The following is a 23,372-nucleotide window of genomic DNA, read 5'->3' on the forward strand; positions in this document are numbered from 1 at the left end:
GTCAATAGCCCGACAATAAAATTATTTTATTAATAATTTAAAGAATACAAATGAATTACAATTCAACCATACCAAGTCTTTTTCTGAAGTGATCTTTCTTTACTCGAGAGAGAGGTTTGGTGAGAATATTTGGTGTCTGATCTGCAGTGCAAATGTATTCTAATTTTACAGTATTCTTGTCTACCATATCTCTTACATAATGGTAAGGAATTTCAATATGTTTAGGCCTGTCATGAAAAACTAGATTCACAGAAAGCTTGATTGAACTCTGATTATCACAATGAATAATCGAAGGATTCATGGCTTGACCAAATAATCCCACAAGTAACTTTCTAAGCCAAACCGCTTCCTGAGAGGCATTGTTGCTGCAATGTATTCGGCTTCTGTGGAACTTTGTGCTATTGAAGACTGCTTTCTGCATATCCATGATATCATTGCTAAGCCTAAATTGAAACAACATCCTGAAGCGCTTTTCCTATCAGTAACACTTCCAGTCCAATCTGAGTGTTTATCCATTTAGGTCTAATTCAACTTTCTCATACTTGAGCCCAAGGTTAAGAGTGCCTTGTAAGTATCTCATGATGTGTTTGATTGCAACTAGGTGAATCTCCTTTGGTTCGCACATAAATTGACTTAATGCATTGACAGCATAGCAAATGTCAGGTCTTGTATTTACCAAGTACATAAGGGACCTAATCATCTATTTGTAAAGAGTAGAATCTATGAAAGGTGATTTTGTTGTTGCTTTCTTAAGTTTATGTAAATTAGTCTCCATGGGAGAAGACATAGGTCTGCAGTTCCACATTCCAAATCTCTTCAAGATGTCTATTGTATACTTTCCTTGATTGAGTATGATGCTGTTAAAATTTTGCCATACTTCCAGTCCTAAGAAATAATGAAGTAGTCCTAAATCTTTCATCTCAAATTCTCTGATTAGATTTTTCTTGCATTGATCTATGATGATCATCACCTGTTATTAGTAAATCATCAACATACAATATCAAAATTACCATATCATCTTTATCCCTTTTATAATATAGATTTGGATCAGCTTCATTCTTAGTTAATCCTAAGTCGGTGAGATACTTATCAATTCTTTCATACCATGCCCGTGGAGCCTGTTTAAGCCCATAGAGAGCTTTTTTGAGCCTGCAAACAATTTTTTTAGGATTATGAGATACAAATCCTTCAGGTTGCTCCAAATATACCTCTTCTGTAATCTTTCCATGCAGAAATGTTGTTTTACATCCATCTGATGTACTTTCCATCCCTTCGATGCTGCAATAGCTAGGACTATTCTTACGGAGGTGTATCTGGCAACAAGAGCAAGGGTTTCTTCATAATCAATCCCTTCTTTCTGAGAGAATCCCTTGGCTACGAATTTGGCTTTATATTTTTCAATGCTACCATCAGCAACAGGCTTGATTTTAAATATCCACTTGGAAGAAACAACAGATTTTCCTTCAGGTCTTGGAACAATTTCCCAAACATCATTCTTCATAATGTATTGGTATTCTTCTATCATGGCATTCTTCCAAGCTACATTTTTAATAGCATCTGAAATATTAGTTGGTTTTGATTTAGATAAATCATTCATGTTTGTTGCATAACTAGAAAATCTTTTGGGTGTTTTGCTTTCTTTGAATGTTCCAGATGGTGTAGCGAAGTCTTGTGCTTCCTCTATTGTCTTAATGGGCTAAAGTGGTCTTTTCTTAGAATTTTTGGTTTAGTCAAGATTGAGGTTTTGAATTTCATCTTCAATTTCTTCAATGTTCTCCCTCTGAGACTCAGATTCAATATTTCCTTCAAAACTAGGTAAGGGAGTGGGTTCTTCAGAACTTAGAGCTCTTTTGAATGCTAAATCTTCTTCAAAAATTACATCCCTACTAAGTTCAATATTTTTTTGACTAGGTATGAAAATCATATATGCTTTAGAATGTTTCACTATACCCAACAAAAATACCTTTCCTCTTCTAACTTAGTTCTCTTTTCTTTTGGAACACACACACACACACACACACACACACACACACACACACACACATATATGTATTGGACACCCAAAAATCCTAAGATGACTTATATTAGGTTTAACCTTAGTAAAGACTTCTTCATGAGTTTTATCTCTAAGGTAGGAGTGAGTACTTCTATTTTGAATATAGACAACAATATAAGAGGCCTCTGCCCAAAGATAATATTCTAGATTTTGATCAAATATCATAGCTCTTGCAGCTTATATAATTGTCCTATTCTTCTTTTCTGCTATCTCGTTTTGTTGTGGGTTATAAGGAACGGTATACTCCTCTTAATTCCTGTTTGTTTACAAAACTCTTTAAAAAAATATGAGGTGTATTCCTCTCCATTATCAGTCCTAAGAGTTTTAATTTTATGTCCTGATAAGTTTTCAGTTAAGGTTTTAAACTCTTTAAATCTCTTAAGGATTTTTTTTGATTCTTTACATTTTAAGAAGTAAATCCAAGTTTTTCTAGAGAAGTCATCTATAAAAAGTATATAGTACTAGAATCTTCCAAAAGAAGGAACAAATGTAGGTCCACATAAATTTGAGTGGATTAATTCCAAAACATTTTTAGTTTTTCTAGTGCTATCATGAAATGGACTTTTAGTGTTCTTATCCAGAGCGCATCCTTTGCATATGTTTGAATGATCTTTATTTAACTTAGGTAAATCAGTAACCATCTTCTCCATAGTAGATAAGGTTTTGAAATTTAGATGTCCTAATTTTCTGTGCCATATTTCGTTTATATCAACACCTTCATGAATTAAGGCTTGAATGGGTCGACTAGGTTCTAAATTTAATTCATACAAGTACCGTTTTCTTTGACCAATCAATTCTACTTTCTTAAATGAGGAGTTCTTAGCCCAGGTTATTACTTTACCGTTCATAAATACAACATTATGTCCATCATCTTCAAGTGTTGTAACTGAGATTAGATTCCTTTTTATTCCTGGTACATAGAGTACTCCTTTGAGAAGAAGAGAACTACCGAACTTTAGTTTTAAGGTGCAATTTCCAATTCTTTTGACTGAATGTGCTGAATTATCACCGATGGTGACGTCGCCATTAATTTTTTCTGATATAGAGTTTAGTGTTTCTCTGTATCCTATGATATGTCTAGATGATCCACTATCAATCACCCATGCCTTACTTGAGACTTCATTTGATAGTGTTGAATACAATACACGTTTCTTAGGATCATAGTTATCTTCTTCCCTTATAATGTTTGTATAGTTCACTTGCTGTTTAGAATTCATAGGGCAATTAGATCTGTAGTGTCCAAACTTTTCGCATCTGAAGCATTTTATTTTGGATAGATCTTTCTTAAGTTTGTCATTCTTTTGATTACCCTTTTCTTCTTGAAGTGCTTCTTCTTGCCTTTATAGGAATTTGTGTTAAGAACATGAAGTTCATCTCTAGTTTTCAACTTCCCCCTTTCTTAAGTTTTCTGGATACTTCTTGAAGACAATCTCCCTTAAGTCTATTGAAGTCAAGAAGATTGTCTCTGGGACTAACTCCTTGTGCGAATGTTTCCCATGAACTTGGTAATCCATCTATGGTCATCAGTGTTAGTTCCGTGTCATTAATGATGGTTCCTATACTTGCAAGTTCATCTCTTAGACTAGCAACCCTTAGGAAGTAAAAATTCATTGATTCTCCCTTCTTTATTTGTATATGATTTAGTTGCCTTTTTAGTGCGAGAACTCTAGTTGCATTGTTAACCTTATATGCATTTAATAATACATTCATCATATCAAATGCTGTTTAATGTTTCGTTAGCATGGGTACTATTTCATTTTGAAGTCCATCTAATATGATCTATATGGCTTTTCTATTTCCTTTACTCTAGATAGTTTTATGAGATTCAACAACAGGTTGTTTGGATGCTGAATCAACAAATTGTTTTACATCATTTTCTTCAAGAATCATCATGATCCTGAATTTCCAAGCATCAAAGTGTTCTTTCCCATCAAACCTATCCTTGGGTCTGATTGTGTATGCCATTGAAGATAGGAGATTGATGCTAGATATACATCAAGTTTGATTATTTAATTTGCAGAGCCTAGGTTTGACTACCAGAGCTCTGATACCATGAAAAGTTTCTACAAAATTCTGTTATGAATTAGACTTAGATTGTACCTTTTCTGTGCTTACTGGAGACAATCTTCAATATACAGTCTTGAATGAATGGAGAAATATAATTCTAGAAATGCTTTTAACTTCTACAAGTCGTTTGAGGGCAGTATTGATTAAGGAGCAGACTTATATTAATTGTGTGGCCTTAACCTTCAACCACACCCTACATAAATAAGGTAACCAAAGGGCATGTCCCTCCAAGGGACATGACCCTATCTAGGTCGGCCTTTGTTTGACTTCTCATAATCGGTGCTAAAGGAAGATAATTATGTTTGTTATCAAACTAACTAATGTTTAGTTTAGTTTCATTCTTAAACATCATTACCCAAGGGAGATGCCGATCATGCCTTTATACAAGGAGCAAGTATTAATAGGCCTTTCATGCAAGAACAGATCTGAATGATCTTGTGCAGTCAGATCTGTATAGTATCGAAGTTACAGATTTAACAAGTTTAGTGAGCATTGAAAAGATCCTTCTACCACTTTATCCAAGTGACATTGTGATGTCTCCTCTTCTAGTTTGAGGAGTGAGTGCTGAAATCTGCAACCAATTGTTAGTAGAACATAGGAAATGTATATCAAAATCCAAAAACATGTTAAAGTGTTGAACTAATTACATACTTATCTTAATACTGGCCCGCTAACCCCTCCTAATCCTTCATAAAGAACTCTTCTCAAATCACCTAACCCTCTAATGAGAATTACTTCTCGATTAGGTGATCATCATATGAAGAGCTCCCTTCCTAAGGTCTCTTGGGATCTCTGAGTATGCTCTTATTAACACTACTTGGTAGAGATCCCACCTCTAACCAAGTCTCTTATATCTGATGTATGCATATGACTGACCACTACAATATATATATTGTCTCTAAGGGATTTTCTCTAAATCTCTCTCTAGGATCCTACTTGGAATCTTGACATTCCAATAAGAATACCCTCTAATCTCTGAGTTCTCTATACAATAGAAGCTTGACCCTCAAGTGAATGTCCTTTACGAAGTTCTTACTTGGTCTCCATAATTGTTTCAACTATGATTCTATTAGTTTAATATATCCATCTCTTATGGTGATAATTCTCATTCTCCATGGATCAAGTTAATCTTATCTTTGGTACCTCTATTATTTTCTGTAAGGTTATATACAGTAACTATGTTACAATATATTCTTGTAGTTGTTTGAAGTTGCACCAAATTAATAATGTAGGATTGCTGAAGTAATAATTCTTTGAGGCTAGACCCAATTATGTTGAGACTACTGTAGTTTCTTCATTATTTCCTCCAACCAGTCACGATGCTATTTTTGTTGACTAAATTGCTAGACTGGATACATCTAATTTATCTCTCCTAAATTTCCTTGGTGCCAACATGGAGTCTCTTATGTGGTTATTTCTGGTGTTGATGAGTGATTTCACATATCTTATTGCCAAGTTATGATTGTTTCCCCCCTACTCTCAATATCAATCCTGTTGCTCACTGCCAGAGATGATCGTATTTATTTGTCTAATCTATTGTAATATTATTTGTTTTATACAGCTCTCAATACTTGGTCTGCATACAAATGCCTCCTTATATTGTCGACGTCTTATGGATGTTACTTACTTTGCTTCTGCGCTGGTCAATTTCATTTCTGCTCCTGTTACATTGTGTATATGTCTTTACTTATTTCCTTTGTCTGAATCTGACATCTAACTCTGTATAATGTTATCTGATGTCTTTAAGGAAATATGTTTTCTATTTATTGTTCAGAATTATATCTACTCATACTTCGTTCTCTATCCACGCTGCCAGTATTTGTCAGATTATATTGTTTATTATCCTTCTATCATATTGTTCTTTTTTTGATCTCTTCTAACATGTTCTTCCCTTCGATGCCTATTGTCTTGGTGGTCTCATTTGCTGTTGGTATCTTGGTGTATTTTATTTGAATCCTTTACTTATATTCTGATTGAAAAATGAATTTTACTCCTTCGTTTGCAATTCTGCCTGTAGGTTCTCCTCTGCTAATGGTATTCTTTGCTTCTTTGTTTATTTCCCTGATTCTGAATACTCCTGTCTTTTTTTCTATTTACTTTTTTGTATTTCTGTCCGATGATTCTTCCCGACTCTTGCGATGGTTTTGCCTTGTCCCCTGATTATTGTTGTTGCCATTCTCACCATCATTGCTAGCAGGAGTTTTGCATTATTGTTATTTTGTGTTTCATCTATAGGCTTGCTATTTTCGTATTATTATCTTCCTTTCCCCCCCTCCCAATTAATATATTTTCTCCTTTCTTATATATTGTTGATTCTATAGATTCAACAGTCACGACCTTTAGTGACTAATTAATCAGGTTTGTATTTTCATTTTTAATATAATTCAATTTGTTATTAATATATATTCTAAATGTTAAGATTTATATAATTCCTTATACATACATACATACATACATACATACACACATACACACATACATACATACATACATACACACATACACACATACATACATACATACATACATACATACAATTTCAAAAAATATCAGGTATTATTAATACATAATTATCTTATAATTATCACAATCTCTTAATCAATCAATTTGTCATAAATATTGTTTCTTCTGATTTCAAAGTGTTTATAGATTTATATTCTGGTTATTAAATTTCATTATTAGGGGGATATTACAGACATGTTAGAGGACGGTGAGGCAAGGAAGGAGCAGCATAGAAACATCGAAAAAGAAGGATTGATCACTGAATCCAAAGAAGCAAATGATCTTGGAAAGCTATTACACGAGAGTAATCATCAAGTCTAATTTAGTATGTCATGTATTTTAAATAATTAAACGAAGGAAATGTTGCACTCTAAATGGCAATGATAGCAAGAAGATAAATAGGGATAAATAGCAATTTGAGTGGCCATTATAGTTAAAATATGTGACAAGTATCAAAGCATGCAAAGTGTTAAGTCATTTCACACAAATTGGGTGGGTTATGCAAGGGAGAAAGGGTAACGAAGGTGGTTGGAGTGGTTTCACAAGTCAGAGCAAATTTTATAACAGTAATAGCTAATAACGGTAACCAGCTGAAGAATTGATTCTATTAGTTAAATTTGCTTATTTTAAGTGGTATTACTCCTTAAGGGTGGTGATTCAAGTGGCAATAATGGTTAAAATGTGTGACTAGGCTCTTAGATCTCAATGACAAGTCATGTTGCTCCTTGCTTATGATTTTAATCATTGAGGCAGAAATAGGAATAATACCACATTAATTGCAAAATGGGAAAAATCTTGACTTTTTCTTTGAAAAGAACATTATGCAGAAAAATCATTGGCTGTCAAGTTTAACAACTATTCTCTATTTTTTGTGATTTTGTTTTGACTTAAGTTGTGGACAACATGTTGGTTTATGAATTTAAATGTATTTACACCTACCCATGTAATTTTATTGCCAATAGGGTTTATGCCCCTGCAGTTTTGATTGTTTTATGACTTTGCATGGCAATAGACGAGTTTTTTTGGCCCACACATTTGACATTAATATTTTCTAGTTTTTTGCGAGTCTGTGATAACTTTGTGTGATGAGACTAGGGCCTTTTTCAGTTCACAAGGAGTAGCGGCCAATGCATCGAAATTTCTGTAGCATGAAGGTTTAAGTGTTAACTGGTCAGCCAAGTTTAGACATAAACACCTAAAAAGATGCTTAGCACATTTTATGGGTGGTAAATTGATTTGCAGTGTTGTTGAATCTTCCAGACACGGACATATTCTCTACTTAATTTAGGTTTGTTTCGAAAGTTCTCATTCATTGAAATGCTGTTAATATCTCGAAAATTCTTCAATCTTCTTTGATTGTAATAGAACACAATTTGTTCAAATGCTCCATAATTGTTTGGCTATAATGCAGAATGTGTGCAGAAATAATCCCATTCTTTTATGCATATTGTTGATAAGCATTATTATATCACATCAATTATGTCAAAAATGATTGAATTTGATATTCAGTCTCATGATATTTGGTGATAAGAATTATTATATTTCATCAATGATGTGCTTAATGATTTAAGTTATGGGGCTACCTAGCTGTGAATCATGATAGGATTGGGAATTGGAATAGCTTTCTATGGGATTGTGTTCTTTGTGTTTGTGATCCATTAATGTCAAGTAAGAACAGTCCTTGTCCTGCTTATTGATTGAAAGTCTAAATGATATACACAAGTGTGATCGACTCTGAATTTTAAATTATAATATGTATATTAATGCTTGACTTTATAAATGCCAAATATACCATTGCAAAATCCTCCACAATTGCCTTGATTGTAATAACCTCCCATGCTTTCTTCCTAATTATTAAATGGAAGGAACAAGTTTCTATGCAATAATTTTCATTGCTATTTTCAATTGTATCTAGCAGTGCTTTAATCTTGATATGATCTTGTAAACCATATATGAAGTGTGATGGGTTTATAATTTCATGACCATTCTATATTTATCATGCTCTTTATCAAGCATTACAATGACTAGCTAATTGACCTTGACATTATTGATCCCGGTTCTGGGTGAATTGCAAATGATGATTTCTTTGATGATAAGGATATTGATATCCTATCAGAAACCAGCCTTCAGATTGATTGGTTGAATGATTTAGGAGAGGCTTTGATCTAGGAACTTTGTCATCAAGACCTGCAACCTTCTACTTTAGCTCTCTGTAGCAGCACGAGTCATTGGTTATGGTTGTTCTTTTAGAACTTTTTACGTAGTTCATAGGTTGACTTCATACAAAGTAGGTTGTAATTGAAAATTTGAAAACTATAAGCACCGAGTTATTATTTATTCACGATTGTAACTTATGCAATGTAATCAGCAATATGGACATTAATGACAAAAAATGTATATTCTAAATTGATGGACACACTGCTAATTTTATCTGCTGTCTATAGTAATGCTATTGAAGTTCCTTTAACTTGTAAACATAACAGATTTTTCCCCCTATTAAGTTTTTAACGCTTTTTCTTAAATACAATTTTTTCCCTTCTAAATTTTTGTATCTAGAAAAAAATCTTATATTTTGGTTTGATTTCTTTTCCAAAAGATTTTTGCTGCTATGGTACTTAAAAATGTGCAACAAGGGTGGTCATGACATGCAAAAATCATGGAAAGATAAAGTGAATGTGAAACATCTGCAAAAATGAACTTGCAACCCAATATACACAACCTAGCCACTAATGATGGATAGAAAGTGGTATAAGATAACTAAGTTGCCTAAGGCTATTATGGGTATCAAAATTGAGGACATGAAAGTAAAAAGTGACTAGTCATGAATAACCCTTGGCTTAGATGACATGCTCAATGGGAAAGTGTTTTGGAACAACAAAGCAGCACTTCCTGGTCATTCATTGATTTAGACACCCACATTGAAGAATGAAAGCAAAGTCTATAAAGGAGAAGCCTTGTATAGGTTATTACTAGTTTCTATCATCATGTTTCAGAAGGATAGGCATAAGGATGTTTTAAAAACTGTTTTTAAAGTATTGTATCATTATTGTTTTTCCTTGAAAGCATCTCTTAGAATGCTTATAAATAATTGCTTTTAGCACAATAAATATAACAAGTGTTCGTGTTATGCTTATGTCACTGAAAATTTTCATTCAAAATTTAGAGTTTTAGAATTTTGTGTTATAATTATGCAAGTTTGGCAAGTCAAGCAACATACAGTTCTTGTTTATCATTGTGTAGCACTGCTTTTCTATCTTGCATAGTAGCTTTGCATGCTTTGGAGTTGTTGCTTGCTATAAGTCTTGTTCTTTGTTAAATGTTGTTATTGTTTAGGGGGAAAATGACATCAATGATAATAATCCAAACATGAATAGGCAAGTTAGACACTTTCACCCTAAGAAATTCAATACAAGAGAAAGAGGGACTTCCAAGCATAACTCTCGATAAGTCCTAAATTTGATTAGCAAAACCCCAAAGAGGATAAAAGGATGCTAATGTGAAATCTAGAAACTCGTCAAGGAAGTACGCTAGCAAGTTCTCTTTCGTGCAATGTAAACAATAAATATGACAACTATAGATCTGAAATATACACAAATAGCCTAATAAAGGTCTGAAGGTAAATGTATGCTAAGAGGGAAAATAAAGGATGTAGAACTTATCTGGAAATGCATAGTGAAAGATATGATTTGGCTTTAGAACTCACAGATCTGAATTGTTTCTGAACTTCCAATTGTGGATCTCGGAATAAAATGACAAAAGGAACAAAACCTAGAAATCTCTCCAAAATCTGATATGGAAGGACTAGGTCGACTTGGAAGGACATCCTTCAACCAAGTTGACGTAGCCCACGACTCCGAAAGTGACGACTCCAAAAAATTTGCGAGCTGTAGGTTCTAGATTTGTAATTCTTTTTGCTCCCACTTGCAAATCTGTAACAATTTTGTGTGTGTGGGTGGCTATAAAGGGATTTGCCTTAGTCAACCCCCCGTTTTCGTGATTTCCACCTCCACGAATAGCCATTAGGAAAAATGTTGTGTGTATGTGCGTAACCCTAGATTTGTAGATCTAGAATGTAAAAATGCTAAGAATCTACATTATGAGTGAAACCCTAGCATGAAAGTGTGCATGTATGTAAATGTATGAAGGTGTAAAGGATCGGATCTGAAGAATGATGCAAAAATCATACCAAGCCCCCAAGGCTAAAGCGCTCTAACCATCTTCGAGATCCCTTTGCAACTCCATGATTGATATATTCGCCTTGAATGCTTGAATGAAGAATAAAAGCCTTGCTTAGAAATGAATAAGAAACTAGCCTTTGTTTCCATCTTGCAATTGCTCAAAATCAGATTGGGGTGTCCACGCTTGCTTGCTCCATGCTCCTCAAATCCTCTTGTTATCATGCTATGTGAAAATGAGGGATTGGATCCCTTTTTATGGTGAATTTTTGGAATAATCGCGAAATTACACCGCTAGAGCTGACTGCACAAGTGGGATTTTAACGGGAGTGTTAAACAACTACAAGCCCAAAATCACTGGAAGCACCAAGACTAGGTCGGCCTGGGTCAACCTAGTCTGGACCAGGTCGGCTTGGGTCGACCTAGTTTGGACCTAGTCCAGAAGGTTGACCTTTAGGGTCTCCCTGTCCAGATTTCAGACCAGCAGAGATTTAGTGATGAAATGTGTGTCCTGGACAGTCATCCAGAGATCCAATATAGGATTTTGGGGTCCTAGAGAGGGAGGATGCTTGCAGATTAGGTGATTCAGTGATTGTGTAAAGGATGAAGGGAAATCAAGGAGGATTGGTTAGGTTCTACCTCAGTTTCTCCTAAGAGAAAGAAAGAAAAGATGTGAGGTGTGTGCTAAAGGTGAGAACATGCAATACAAAGACACTAAAGAGGAGCTAAATTTGTTGTGCTTGTCAAATTGTTGATGCATATCCACTGATCTTTGTTCTAACTGTTGGAAAGCATTAGTGTTGAAATTAATGTCATAGTTTAGATGCAAAAAACCAAAAGCCTCATGATGAGATAAGTGTGTGTAGTCTTGTGATCCTACCTTTGTGATCAAAAGATAGCTCTGCATTGTTTCTCTCTACCATTTTGTCTTCATGCAAAACTCCTCAAAAAGTCATTTCGATGGTGCATATAATTTTGTTGTCTTTTTGTGTACTTGTTTGAGATTTTTTATGAATAAATTAAATTAGGGAGCTCCCATTGCCAACATGGAGAGTATATCCTCACATATTGTTCCATTTTGTGTAGTTATTGTTGAAGATTGTAGCTGTGATAGAGATTTTTATCTTGGCTTTGCTATACGTATTGAAATTGAGATAATATCTATGGATTGTGTTTACAACTTGAGAAGATATTTATTATAACGTTTGAGATAACATTATATGAAGAGACATGTGTCATGTGTTTGGGAACATGTAGTCTTGTATTTGGAAATTGAAGAAACCTTTGGGTGTAATATGACAAGTCTCTCATTTCAATTTTATATGTGATTACTTAGTGTAATGACACACGACATCAAGTGGAAAGCATTGTACTTGAACATTTTATTATCAATAAAAGATATATTTTTCTGGTGTAGCTGGGTTTTTCCCTTCAAGTTAAAGGGTTTTCCTTTGACAATTTCTTGTGTATCCTTTGTGCCTATTCTTTTTACTTTTACCTTATTGCTATTTATCATTATTTCTAGGCTAAACATTAACATGGTATCAGAGCCAAGTTAGATAACAATGAATATGAGAGGGTTGAATTTTGATGATGCAATGATTATTTGGTTCATTCTTTGTGTTGATTCTTTTTTAGCTTCGGTTACCTTTCTAGGAATAAACATGACCCGCGAACCCGCAGGAGTCAACTTGCGATCCTGCAAAGCGGGAATTCAATCAAACTTGCAAGATCGTTACCCAAAATCTGGTGAAGAAAAAGGAAAGTAAAAAAAATGTGGGCCGCGGACGAAATACTTACAGAGTAGCTTAAGAGCGATCTTGTGGCTGTGGTAATCATTCCCGTCGACAAGTTTAATTGCGGGTTTGAGGGTAGAAGTTCAGCAAGGTTTTCTGGTGACTAGACTTTTTGCAAAGCCATCCCGCATGTATTACAAGCGAACCCGCTAGCATGTACAAGCTTTCTCACAGAGAGGAAGGCGGGAATGAAGGGACTCAAATGACCACGTGGCAGGTAGGGTAGATGATTATATCGATCCCGCATTTGTGGGTTCGCGAAAAAAGGATGTTTTGCAGTTTAGCTGTGTGAAAACATATGAGGTGGTTGGGAATGCATTTCCTGTATTGACATTGATAAACCTGCAAATAGGGTTAAAAACCTAATACACAACAACAATAAGCACAATACACCAATTTTGTAGGTTAGCCAACGTAAGTGCAAATGATTTTGAATGACCGGAATGCAGGGTCCCACCAGGAGTGGCAAAATGTATGTAGTAAAATCCTAGAGTGTAAAGAACATTAAAATTAACTTAACATTCACAAACTGAAATAATATGACAATACGTATGAGAGGACAAAGGAGACACAGAAGAGGAATGCAAACCAAGTATGGTAAGCTCCCCAAGTTTGACCTTGACGCTTAGATATGTTCACAATGATGGTTGGATGTGTGCTCAAATATGCTTCAAGCTTCAAGATGGATAGGGACCTTCAAAAGGGTAAAAACATGGTGTGTAGGGTGAGTGAGAATTCCCATGGTAATGGTGTGAATTCAATGATGTGTTCTTCAAAGGGGCATTATGAGTTTGCATGAAAGTTATTATTTTGCGAGAGGGGAAGGGTCCAATTTATAGGCCAAGGATGTGAGGAGGGAGGGTTGGGATGTAAGGATAGATGAAGAGTGAGGAAAGGGTAGGATTGAAGGAGAGGGAAACACATGGATTGTGCTTCTTCAAATCCATAGCCTTGTGACAAGTGTCACAAGGGGATTGGATGAGAGAGGAGGGTCAAAATGGGTGGTCAAAGGGAGTTACGAGGGGGAAGGAGTGTGGAAGAGGGATGTAAGAGGCCTTTAAGAGCCATTTATGCTTTGGATAGGGATGTAAGAAGGATGGGATGGGAGTTTGACTTTGGTTTGGGTTAGGAAGTCTTAACCTTTGGTTAAAGTTGTGCACATGTTTAGGAAGGGGATTGGGCTTAGCTTAGGAGGGGATTAGGATGTAAACGAGTTAGCATTAATGAGATAGGTTAGTTAGTTGGATAAGTGAGGTTAGCATGGGTGAATGGGTTGGATTTGGATAATGATAGGGTTTAGAAATGGTTAAGGGTTGGGAATTGATTTATTAAATGATTTATTTAATAAAATGGGGTGTGAGATTAAATTAAATAGGTATAGTGCAATTATTTAATTTAATAGAAGAATAGGGATTTAATTGATAATTAGACTTTGGGTTTGTCACTTGATTTTATCAATTGGGCTATAGTTAATTAAATGAATTAATTAACTAGGGGATGGCGATTAATTAATTAAATATTAAATACTTAATCAATGATGCCTTAGGAGATGACTAAATAGGATTACTTGAATGTAATCAAATTTAGCTGTCTACACTATTAGGATTCAATGGTGTAGTTTCTAAGTCCTTGAGCCATGTGTCACAAGCAGTGTTTCGCAATAACACATCTCTCATGAGAATGAGTGAAACACTTATCACTCATTGCATCCAGGTGACACTCATAGGGGTGAAACATTGGGTCTTCTTGGGAGGTCACCTACCCTACTATGACTCCAACTCAAGTACACTTAATCATGAAGTTTCCTTCAAGGTTAAACCCACTTAGCTTACTACCCCACTTGCATATAGTTGATTTCTGTAAGTGGATATATAATCAATTTCAAGCTACCATTGCTTTGTTGGGACTTGACACAAACAACATGGTTTGCTAAAAGATCTATTGATCGACCGCATGTACCATATAAATATATGAAAAAAAGGACCCAAATTTTACCCAAATACCACACCAAAATACAATTACTAATTTAGTTTACAAACATCTTATCATAAAAATAAATAATTGATTTAAATCAATCTAACTGGGGTAAAATGCATCTTCTAACTCACATCCCACTAAAAATGATTGGAAGGGAAAAAAATCCTGAAAAAAAATCTATAGTTCACTTAGTAACAAATGTTAATTATTTCATTCACAACCTGTTGCATATAAATGGCGTTTGCAGTATTAGGCTCTTCAATCTACGGGGCAAGCAAAATGGTTTGTGTAGAACACCTTCTATTTAAATAGGGGTTTAATGTGATAAAACAATTGCAGTTTGGAAATCTCTTTTAAACCCACCTAAACCCTAACATCCATCTTGCATTTTTGAAATTGCTAAATGTCCAGTCAATCGCTACCTATTCATTTTTAGCAAACGTTGCTGATGAAATGCCTGTCAGAAACACGATAGCGGGTGCTGCTCATTGCTGTTAAAAACTCTCACTGAAATGTCAATGCACGTTGTTTGAAAACGCCCTTCAATCAGAGGCCTTTTCAAAGTGTGCTGAAAATTGCTTATTGTTGGCCATAATTGGTGTGACCCTTAACACCGTCTGCACAAGTGAGAAACAACACTTCATTTGCGGGTTCTCCAGCTCATCTAGTGCTAGTGTCCTCAAAACGATGATGATTACGAGGCATACAACTTAGCCACAAGTTCCATTCCCAGGGAGGAAGAGGGCAAGGCCTCAATCGTTGAGCCTATTTGGAACACTGCCTACGGAGCTAAGGTTGAGGAAGATGTCTTTGGTATCAAACATAATGGACATAAAAATAACGCTTCAGGGAGTGCTTCGAGAGCTAGTCTGGAAAAGGCTAAAGGAGGTCGAGGGTTCCATGCCATTGAAGAAAAGGCTAGGAAGGCTAAGGAAATGATTATGAAGGAATTCGCAAAGGTGAAAGAGAAATTTGTTTCAAAGAAGGCTGAAGGAGGTCCATGGATAGAGCAGGAGGAGACCATGGTTGAACTTTGTGAGGAACAAGATAAATTTATGAAGGGAAAGGGTCAATTTGCTAACGCAAGTGAAAAAAATGATTCTAAGAAGGTTGAGAGAGGTTCGGTGGCTAAGCAGAAGGAGGGCAAACGACGATTTGCAAAGGAAAAGGATAACTTTGCCAAGGAAGAGGGAAGTTTGTTCTGAGAAAGCTCAAAAGAGGCCTACAGACCGAGCAGGAGAAGGGGATGGGGAAAATTGCAAAGGTTGATGTAAAATTTGCCTAGGAAAGTGAGACGGTTGAATTGAAGAAGGTAAAGGGAGGTTTATATATTGAAGATGAGGCGAAGGGTACAATTGCGAGAGAGAAGGAAAGAGTTATTAAGGAAAAGGATGAATTTGCAAAGAAAAAAAGGATAAATCTGCAAAGGAAAAGGAGAACATTGGGAAGACAACAAATGAATTGGAGGAGGGTGAGGACGAAGATGAAATGCTACAGATCGACGAGGATATTGATGATTTGTTTCCTCAGCATAGTTTTGAAGAAAAGGAATGGAAGGCTTCGGAGTTGACTAAGGCTATAAACTCATTCAAACTATCATATGAAAATAATGTTAAGAAATGTCATTCCAACTATGCTGCAGAGTTGACTAAGGCTCCTTAGTTCGATTTCTTGTTTTCTTCTCTTTTTCAATTCCTACATGGCACTATATTTGTTGACGATGAACATGTTATTTGATTATCAATGATGTTTGGTGGTTTATTATTTTTACTTTGGTTCGTCTTCTGGTTGAATAGATGCCATCAACCCTTCATTTGGACTGCTTGCTATGTAGATGTGAACTGCAGGATATCTTGTTTCTCAGCGTCTCAGGTACATTGAATTATTGAAATATTTTGAAAGGATGGAAAAATCGAATAGTGTGGTAGCATTGTCCTTCGTGCAAGTATTATTGGTTGTTGTCAAGTCTTTGACAACGGTAAGGAAGAGGGTTCATCAATGTTTTGTAACACTTCCATTAGTTGCATGCTTTAATTTGAACAACCACTAAGAAACAACAAATTTTCCTTTAGGCCTAGGAATGACGTTCTTGATATTCTTCCATCATGTCATTTTTCCATGCTTGCTGTTTTGAAGCCTCCACAATACTTGAAGGCTTGGATTCAATAATATGATTCATGAAAGCAACATAATGTACAAGCTTATGAGGTCTCTTACTTGCTCTAAAATTGCCATGAGGGGCTGCATGTTTTTTTTAGCCTCTTGCATAGTATATCTGGTCCAAAAATGTTTCTTCTTGTCAAATGGAACATTACTTGGTCCAATAGTGGAATCTATAGGATTAACTGGATCAGTAGGATCTTCTAATTCAAGAGTCTCTCTCGGAGTCTTAGAAGGGGAATAAGGGGCAGCAATATCCATATCTTGAGAAGTTTCCTTATCTTCTCTATCGATTTCCATTATAGTCCCTTTAGATCTTTTGAAAGTTACATCTTCTTCAAATGAAACATCTCTGCTGATTTCAATCTGTTTTTGTCTTGGATGTAGACCTTGTAAGCTTTTGAGGATCATTGTAACCAACAAAAATTCCCTTCTTGCCTGAAGGTTGTAAGTTAGACCTTTTATCTTTAGGTACACGAATGTAAGTTGGACACCCAAGTTTTTCGAAATGACTTAAGTATGATACCCGTGAATGCTTCTTCAGGATTCATACTGTCTACAATTCGATGTGGAATACGATTCTGAACCTGAACAGTTGTATTGCAAGCTTCTACCCAAAGAAAGGTTTGCAGATCTTTATCATGGATCATAGCTTTTGTTGCCTGAACAATAGATCTGTTCTTTCTTTCTACAACTCCATTTTGTTGTGGATTATAAGGAACACAAAACTACCCCTTAATCCCTTCTTTAATACAATTTTTGAAAGACACTAGAATTATAATCCCCCAATTGGAAGACCTTAAAACTTTGGTCCTCTTGTCAAACAAATTCTCGACTTGAGCTTTGACCTCTTTAAGTCTAGACGGTTGTTCATTAGACTCTTAAGACTTCAAAAAATAAATCTAGGTCCTACGAGAAAAATCATCAATAAAAGTCACATAGTACCAGAAACCACTTAATGAAGAGCAAACATAAGTCCACATTAGTTAGAATGAATCAACTCTAAAATTTATTTTGCTCTACTTTCTCTAATGTGAAAAGGACTTTTAATGTTCTAATCTTGAGCACAACCTTTGTAGATACCATCATGTTCTTGATTAAGCTTTGAAAGACTAACAATCATTTCTCCACGGAGAAAAGAACTCTAAAATTTAGATGAGCGTATCTTTTATGCCATAGCTCACTAGTGCTCTTGCAATCATGTGCTCAGGACTCTTGGAATCATGTGCTAAGGCTTGAATAGGACGAGCAAAAAGTCTATATAGACTCTCATGACGAACACCAATTTCACGAGTTGTCTTAATGCTACTGTTTTTCTTCCATGGAAGAACTACAACAAATGCAACTTGGTATCATTTATCTTGCAACGCTGAAATAGAAATCAGATTTCTCTTGATTCCAGGAACGAATAGTACATCACTCAGATGAACAGGATTTCCTGAATCTTAATGAAGAGAGGTAGTTCCATCACCTTTCATAAAATAACAAGCATCATCACCTATAATAACTTGCAAATGAGTATCCTTTTCTATTAGGTTAGAAAGATGCTCTTGGTATCCAATAATATAATCAGGAGATCCATTGTCAATTAGCCAAGTATTACTATCAGTAAGAACGTTACTTGAAAGAGTTGATATATATAAGAAACACTCTGAATTCTCACTTGATTCTCTACAAGGTGAAGGATTCTCAAGATTTGTAACAACTGCTTGATGCTTAGGTCTAGTTGAACATTATGTAGCAAAGTGACCATACTTGTCACATCTGAAATACTGAATCCTAGAGGGATCCTTCTTCTTAGGTTCAGTGGCTGAATCAAAATTCCTATCTCTATATCTCTTGAAGTTTCCTTTGCTGCCTTTCTTTTTAGAGGTATGGGCAGCAAGGACATGATTTTCTTCATGGTGAGATTTTTTGCTCATTTCCTTTTGCCTCCAATTTGTATTCTTCTTGAATACAATAAACTCTCAAATGATCAAACTTGGGTAATTCATGTCTTCCACTAATCCCTTGAATGAAAGATTCCTAAGAATGAGGAAGGCCATTCATAGCCAACAAACATGATCTTTGTCCTCATTTGAATCTCCCATAGCATTTGGCCGATCCTTCAATTCTTTAATCTCGATGAAGAAAGAAACAACAAATTCTTCTCTATCCATTTTAATATGAAGGAGTTGACGTCTCAAGGTTAGAGCTCTATTAGTGTTGTTGAATTCATATAAGCTTTGAAGACTCTCAAACATCTCTTTAGCTGAATGCAACTTGGATATAATAGATACAAGATGATTCTTAACAAAATCAATTAATATCTTCATTGCCATGATATTGTTCTTCCTCTATTGAGCTTTCTTAGTGCCATCAAAAGGCTCAACTACATCAAACTGCACGTAATTAAGAAGATCATTTTCGTCGAGAGCAATGAGAACTGAATTTTCATGAAGTTGGATGCACCATCCAGTCTGTCTTCAAGTTTGAGCCCATTCACCATTGCTGAAAGCTGAAATAAATAAGCTAGGAGAGAAGCAAAAAATATTTCAAAGCTTAAAGAGTTTTGGTTCTAGATCTTTTCTTTAGGCCTGCTTTGATACAATGTTAAATTTAGAACCAGAAAAGCAGAGAAAGAACATTTTGAAACTCAAAAACACTCGAGAACAAATTGGACAATTATTTATTTTGAGAATACCCTCCTCTTAAGTTTGAAAAACCTAGCCACACCAAAATTGATCCTGTATTGAATACACAAAATCTGGATACAATGTTCTCAAGCTTAATCAAAAGATAATCTAATCGGTGACTGTTTACTCTTAACAATAAACTATAGTATGCCTTTAACAGTTCAAGCAAAACTTACTAAGCATGTACAATTCATATGATAGTTTATGTATCTCATAGATACTAAAAACAAAAATGATTGACGCACCAAGATAATCTCTAACAGATCATTCATAAACTGCTCTTAAGAAGAGACAGCTCACTGATGAAGATATGATAATTTCTCACAATCCACAGAATCACTGTTGCTCACATACATTGAAATCTCACTCTAGTACACTTGAATGAGCAACACACTAAAGAATCTCCCAATACTAGACACCGTGCTCATAGTCTATGTTGAGGATAACTCAAAAGGAAACACCTGTTGCATAAGGAAGCTGATGATGATTACGCATATGCTGTTACATATTCCAACAATGGCACAAACTTTATTATCATAAGCCTTCAATAATCAAGAACAAAAAATCAATAAATTCCATCGAACCTTCACAACAAACATGAGAGACCTGACCAATCATATTCCCAATCGATGCTTGCAATTGAGCTTCAATAGAATAGATGGCGATAGTTACAAATGAGAGACTATACATCTTCAACACAATCAATGCAATATACATAGTGACTGCCACAAAGAAAAGAAGAACACAAGGGCATATGGGTTGGCAACAATACTACTGGTTGAGTCATAAACACAAATTGATAAGCCGTTGCAGTATTAATGAAGGAATTTGAGAAAGATTGAATGACTAGCAACAATGACAAATGAAACAAGGAAAGATAACACTGTCCAGCTCAACGTATTCGTTCTGAGAGCTTGAGAACAACAGAATCATTAACAAAGGTGATACAATGCCCATCACAAGTACAATGCTACCAAAACATTAACATTTTTAACCCTAAATTGCTAGTAATTTTGTTTAGTAACTATATAAGTTATTGCTCCTTTGATTCCATGTTGATCAATAGTGTTTGGCTTGTTTATTACATGTATTATGCCTCCACGATTCTTGACTTTGCCAATGATCCATAACCATTAAATTTGAATGCAAAACATATTTTTCCATAGAAAAAGCTTTAAATCTTGAAGAAATTGAATATCCTTACCCTTTATTTGATTGTCGTTGATTTGCTTAATTTCTACCTATAGTGTCTTGACTAAGTGCATGCTAATGTTGCTAGAATTAACAGAAACAATACCTTCGGCTTTTGAATGCATCTAGGTTTTTTAAGGATTGAATCTTTTTTCTTTGGAGTGAAACTGCATATACTTTTATCCTACATTTTTCTCTTTCTCCTCATTTTCTTTCCACCTCTTCTTCACCTTCTTCCTCATTTTTCCTAGGTGCCAAATGAATGTTACAATTCATGTGAATTACATGGATCCTGAGATACTCTTTGTTTTGAGTATTTTGTCAATATCTTCTTCACCTTCTTCAACTTCTTCCTCATTTTTCCAAGGTGCCAAATGAATGTTACAATTCATGTGAACTACATGGCTCTGAAATACTCTTTGTTTGAGTATTTCATCAATATCTTCTTTCTTAAGCCACAACATGAAATTTGGTTTCAAAAAACAAACAAACTAAATCTATCATACATTTGCAAAAAAAAGAAAATGTAGAAAGGTAGATTTAAATATTTTTATCCACTTGCAAAAGAAATAAGAAGACAACTTCTTGAGCGGATCGGAAGACATTTTTTTCCGTAAAAATCTTGAGTAATTAAGGGGTAAGCGTTAGATCACCATATTTCCTTTGATATTAATCCAAATCTTCAATGACCACTTTCTTGAAAGTTCTCAAAGTCTTCTTTAAGAAGGTCTAGATTCACTTTTTGGAATGCTTGTGTGAAGCACAATCTTCTGTAAGCATTTTGTCTATTATAGAGGAAAAATATCAATAAAAGCTCCATGCTTTGCCTTGGCAAGAGCTCTAATAACATTCAATAAAATCTACACCTATGATGATGGCAATAAATAATGTAGAAGTTAGATCAATCACAATACAATAGAAGTTTGTGGGCCTAGATGCTTTAGTATCCAATATATGTATAAATAGATAAACCCTTGAGGTTGGATAACAACATATGACACTTCTTAAATTTAGAAGCCTTGCATGCTATATTTCGAAGAGGTCCCAAACACAATATCATGCACAACATATCTTTGCAATGATGGTCATATTATTTTATACAGACCTACTAAACCTCCTAGTAACATAATAGAGGTAAATTAATAAACCCATGTAGGCCCATTTACCCAATATAATTAATTATTCAAGCTGTCCACATGACTCAGTGTAATTAATAAAGGGATGTATGTTATATGCCATCATCCCCATCAAACTATATACATTATAGCATCATATACCTAGATACAAAAGAGAGAATCTTAGTCATCATATCACTGGGTTTCCCCTTTTAGAAAAAAATCAACCATTTCTGTTATCCTAAAGAGTTTTGCTAATATAAATTTGGAAAACATAGCTGATGGTATCAAAAACTACAAAAATGGTATGTCAAAAAGTTAAAACATTTGTTCTCAATTCCAGGTATTCAAGAACAAGATAAACATTTTATGGATTTGAAACATATTTGCAAGGTAAAGCCCTATAAATCTGTGTGTAAGAACTCCAAGCATAAGCAATGTATGAGATAAATTTCTTATATGTTTCTGTAGTGTTGCTAGTCAATACCCAACTGACAGGGTTTACTTATTCATGAATTGTTTGTGTAATTACAACTGTTCAGTAATATTAATTATCTAAATCATTTATGGTTCAGGTTGGAGGAAAGGTTGCTGCAGTTTCTCGAAAGACAAACACGACAACTCATGAGGTCCTTGGAGTGTTGACAAAAGGCGAAACCCAAATTGTATGCTAATTATAGTTCTTTTCTTGTTGATATTGAAAGTCTGAGGTTATGAGATTTTGAATCATCACATGTTGTGATGGGGAACAATACACAGTCTATGTCAAACATGTTGCATTTGATTTTTTTGGCTGTACTTGAAAAAACTTAGGACTATTCAATGGGACATAGAAAAATGATTTATGCAGCATTTATTTGGACTTCAACTTCCTATTTTGCGTACACACACAAGCAGGAATGGATGCCTACAGATTCTGTTAAGCAACATTGATTTTTACATTGCATTATCTACTTTTTATGTATTGATGTGCCTAGAGTGAACATAATTGCTAATCTAAATTTTTCTATTGTAAAGGCTAGAATAATGATGCCAGATCACTTGTAGGTTTTATACTAGCCAAAGCTTGGCATGGATTTTATTCTGGCTAGATCATTGAAGTCATTCATAGATTGTTTGTAATGGGACTGAAATCTGCTTATATCGACCAAACTACCGGTGAGCAGGTTGACAGTCATCTCAACTAGAGGCTTGTTTGACAACAAACATACCGATTGGTGAAAACCATCCAGGCACTTTTTTATTAGAGACCGGCCAAGGAATCATTGACAAAATAACATTCAACATTGATGTTGGCACACAGTTATAATCAGTATAATGTCAAACTTTTACTTCTTCAACTTTATTAATCACAATTACAACAATCATTAAAAAAGAATACGAGAGCACAATATTTATGTGGAAACTCTTACGGGAGAAATCCATGGAAAATTAATTTCTTTTACAAATCTAGAGGTACCAAGCCCTTATTCAATGTGTGAACACTTGCATACTTAGAGGTGCCAAACCCTCATTCGCTTTGTGAACACTTGCCTACTTAGAGGCACCAACCCTTCATTCACTTTAGAGGCACCAACTCCTCATCCACTTCAGCAGCTCGAACCCCTCATTCACTTTAGAGGCACCGACTCCATATTCATTTAAAGGCACAAACCCCT

The 23,372-nt window shown here is 35.0% G+C and overlaps 1 protein-coding gene across 1 annotated transcript in view; it reads left to right on the plus strand.

The window, feature by feature from the left end:
- LOC149569565 (GTP-binding family protein) overlaps positions 1 to 23,372 on the plus strand; it is a 161,442-nt gene that overhangs the window by 4,433 nt on the left and 133,637 nt on the right. Inside the window, exon 2 of the mRNA XM_089822237.1 lies at positions 22,290 to 22,379. Within this exon, the coding sequence (XP_089678363.1) occupies positions 22,290 to 22,379 (90 nt within the window). The remainder of the gene's footprint in view (positions 1 to 22,289; positions 22,380 to 23,372) is intronic.

This window comes from Cupressus sempervirens, chromosome 3 (genome assembly GCF_028749045.1).
Source record: "Cupressus sempervirens isolate cs-2001-9-10 chromosome 3, ASM2874904v1, whole genome shotgun sequence".
NCBI lineage: Eukaryota > Viridiplantae > Streptophyta > Pinopsida > Cupressales > Cupressaceae > Cupressus > Cupressus sempervirens.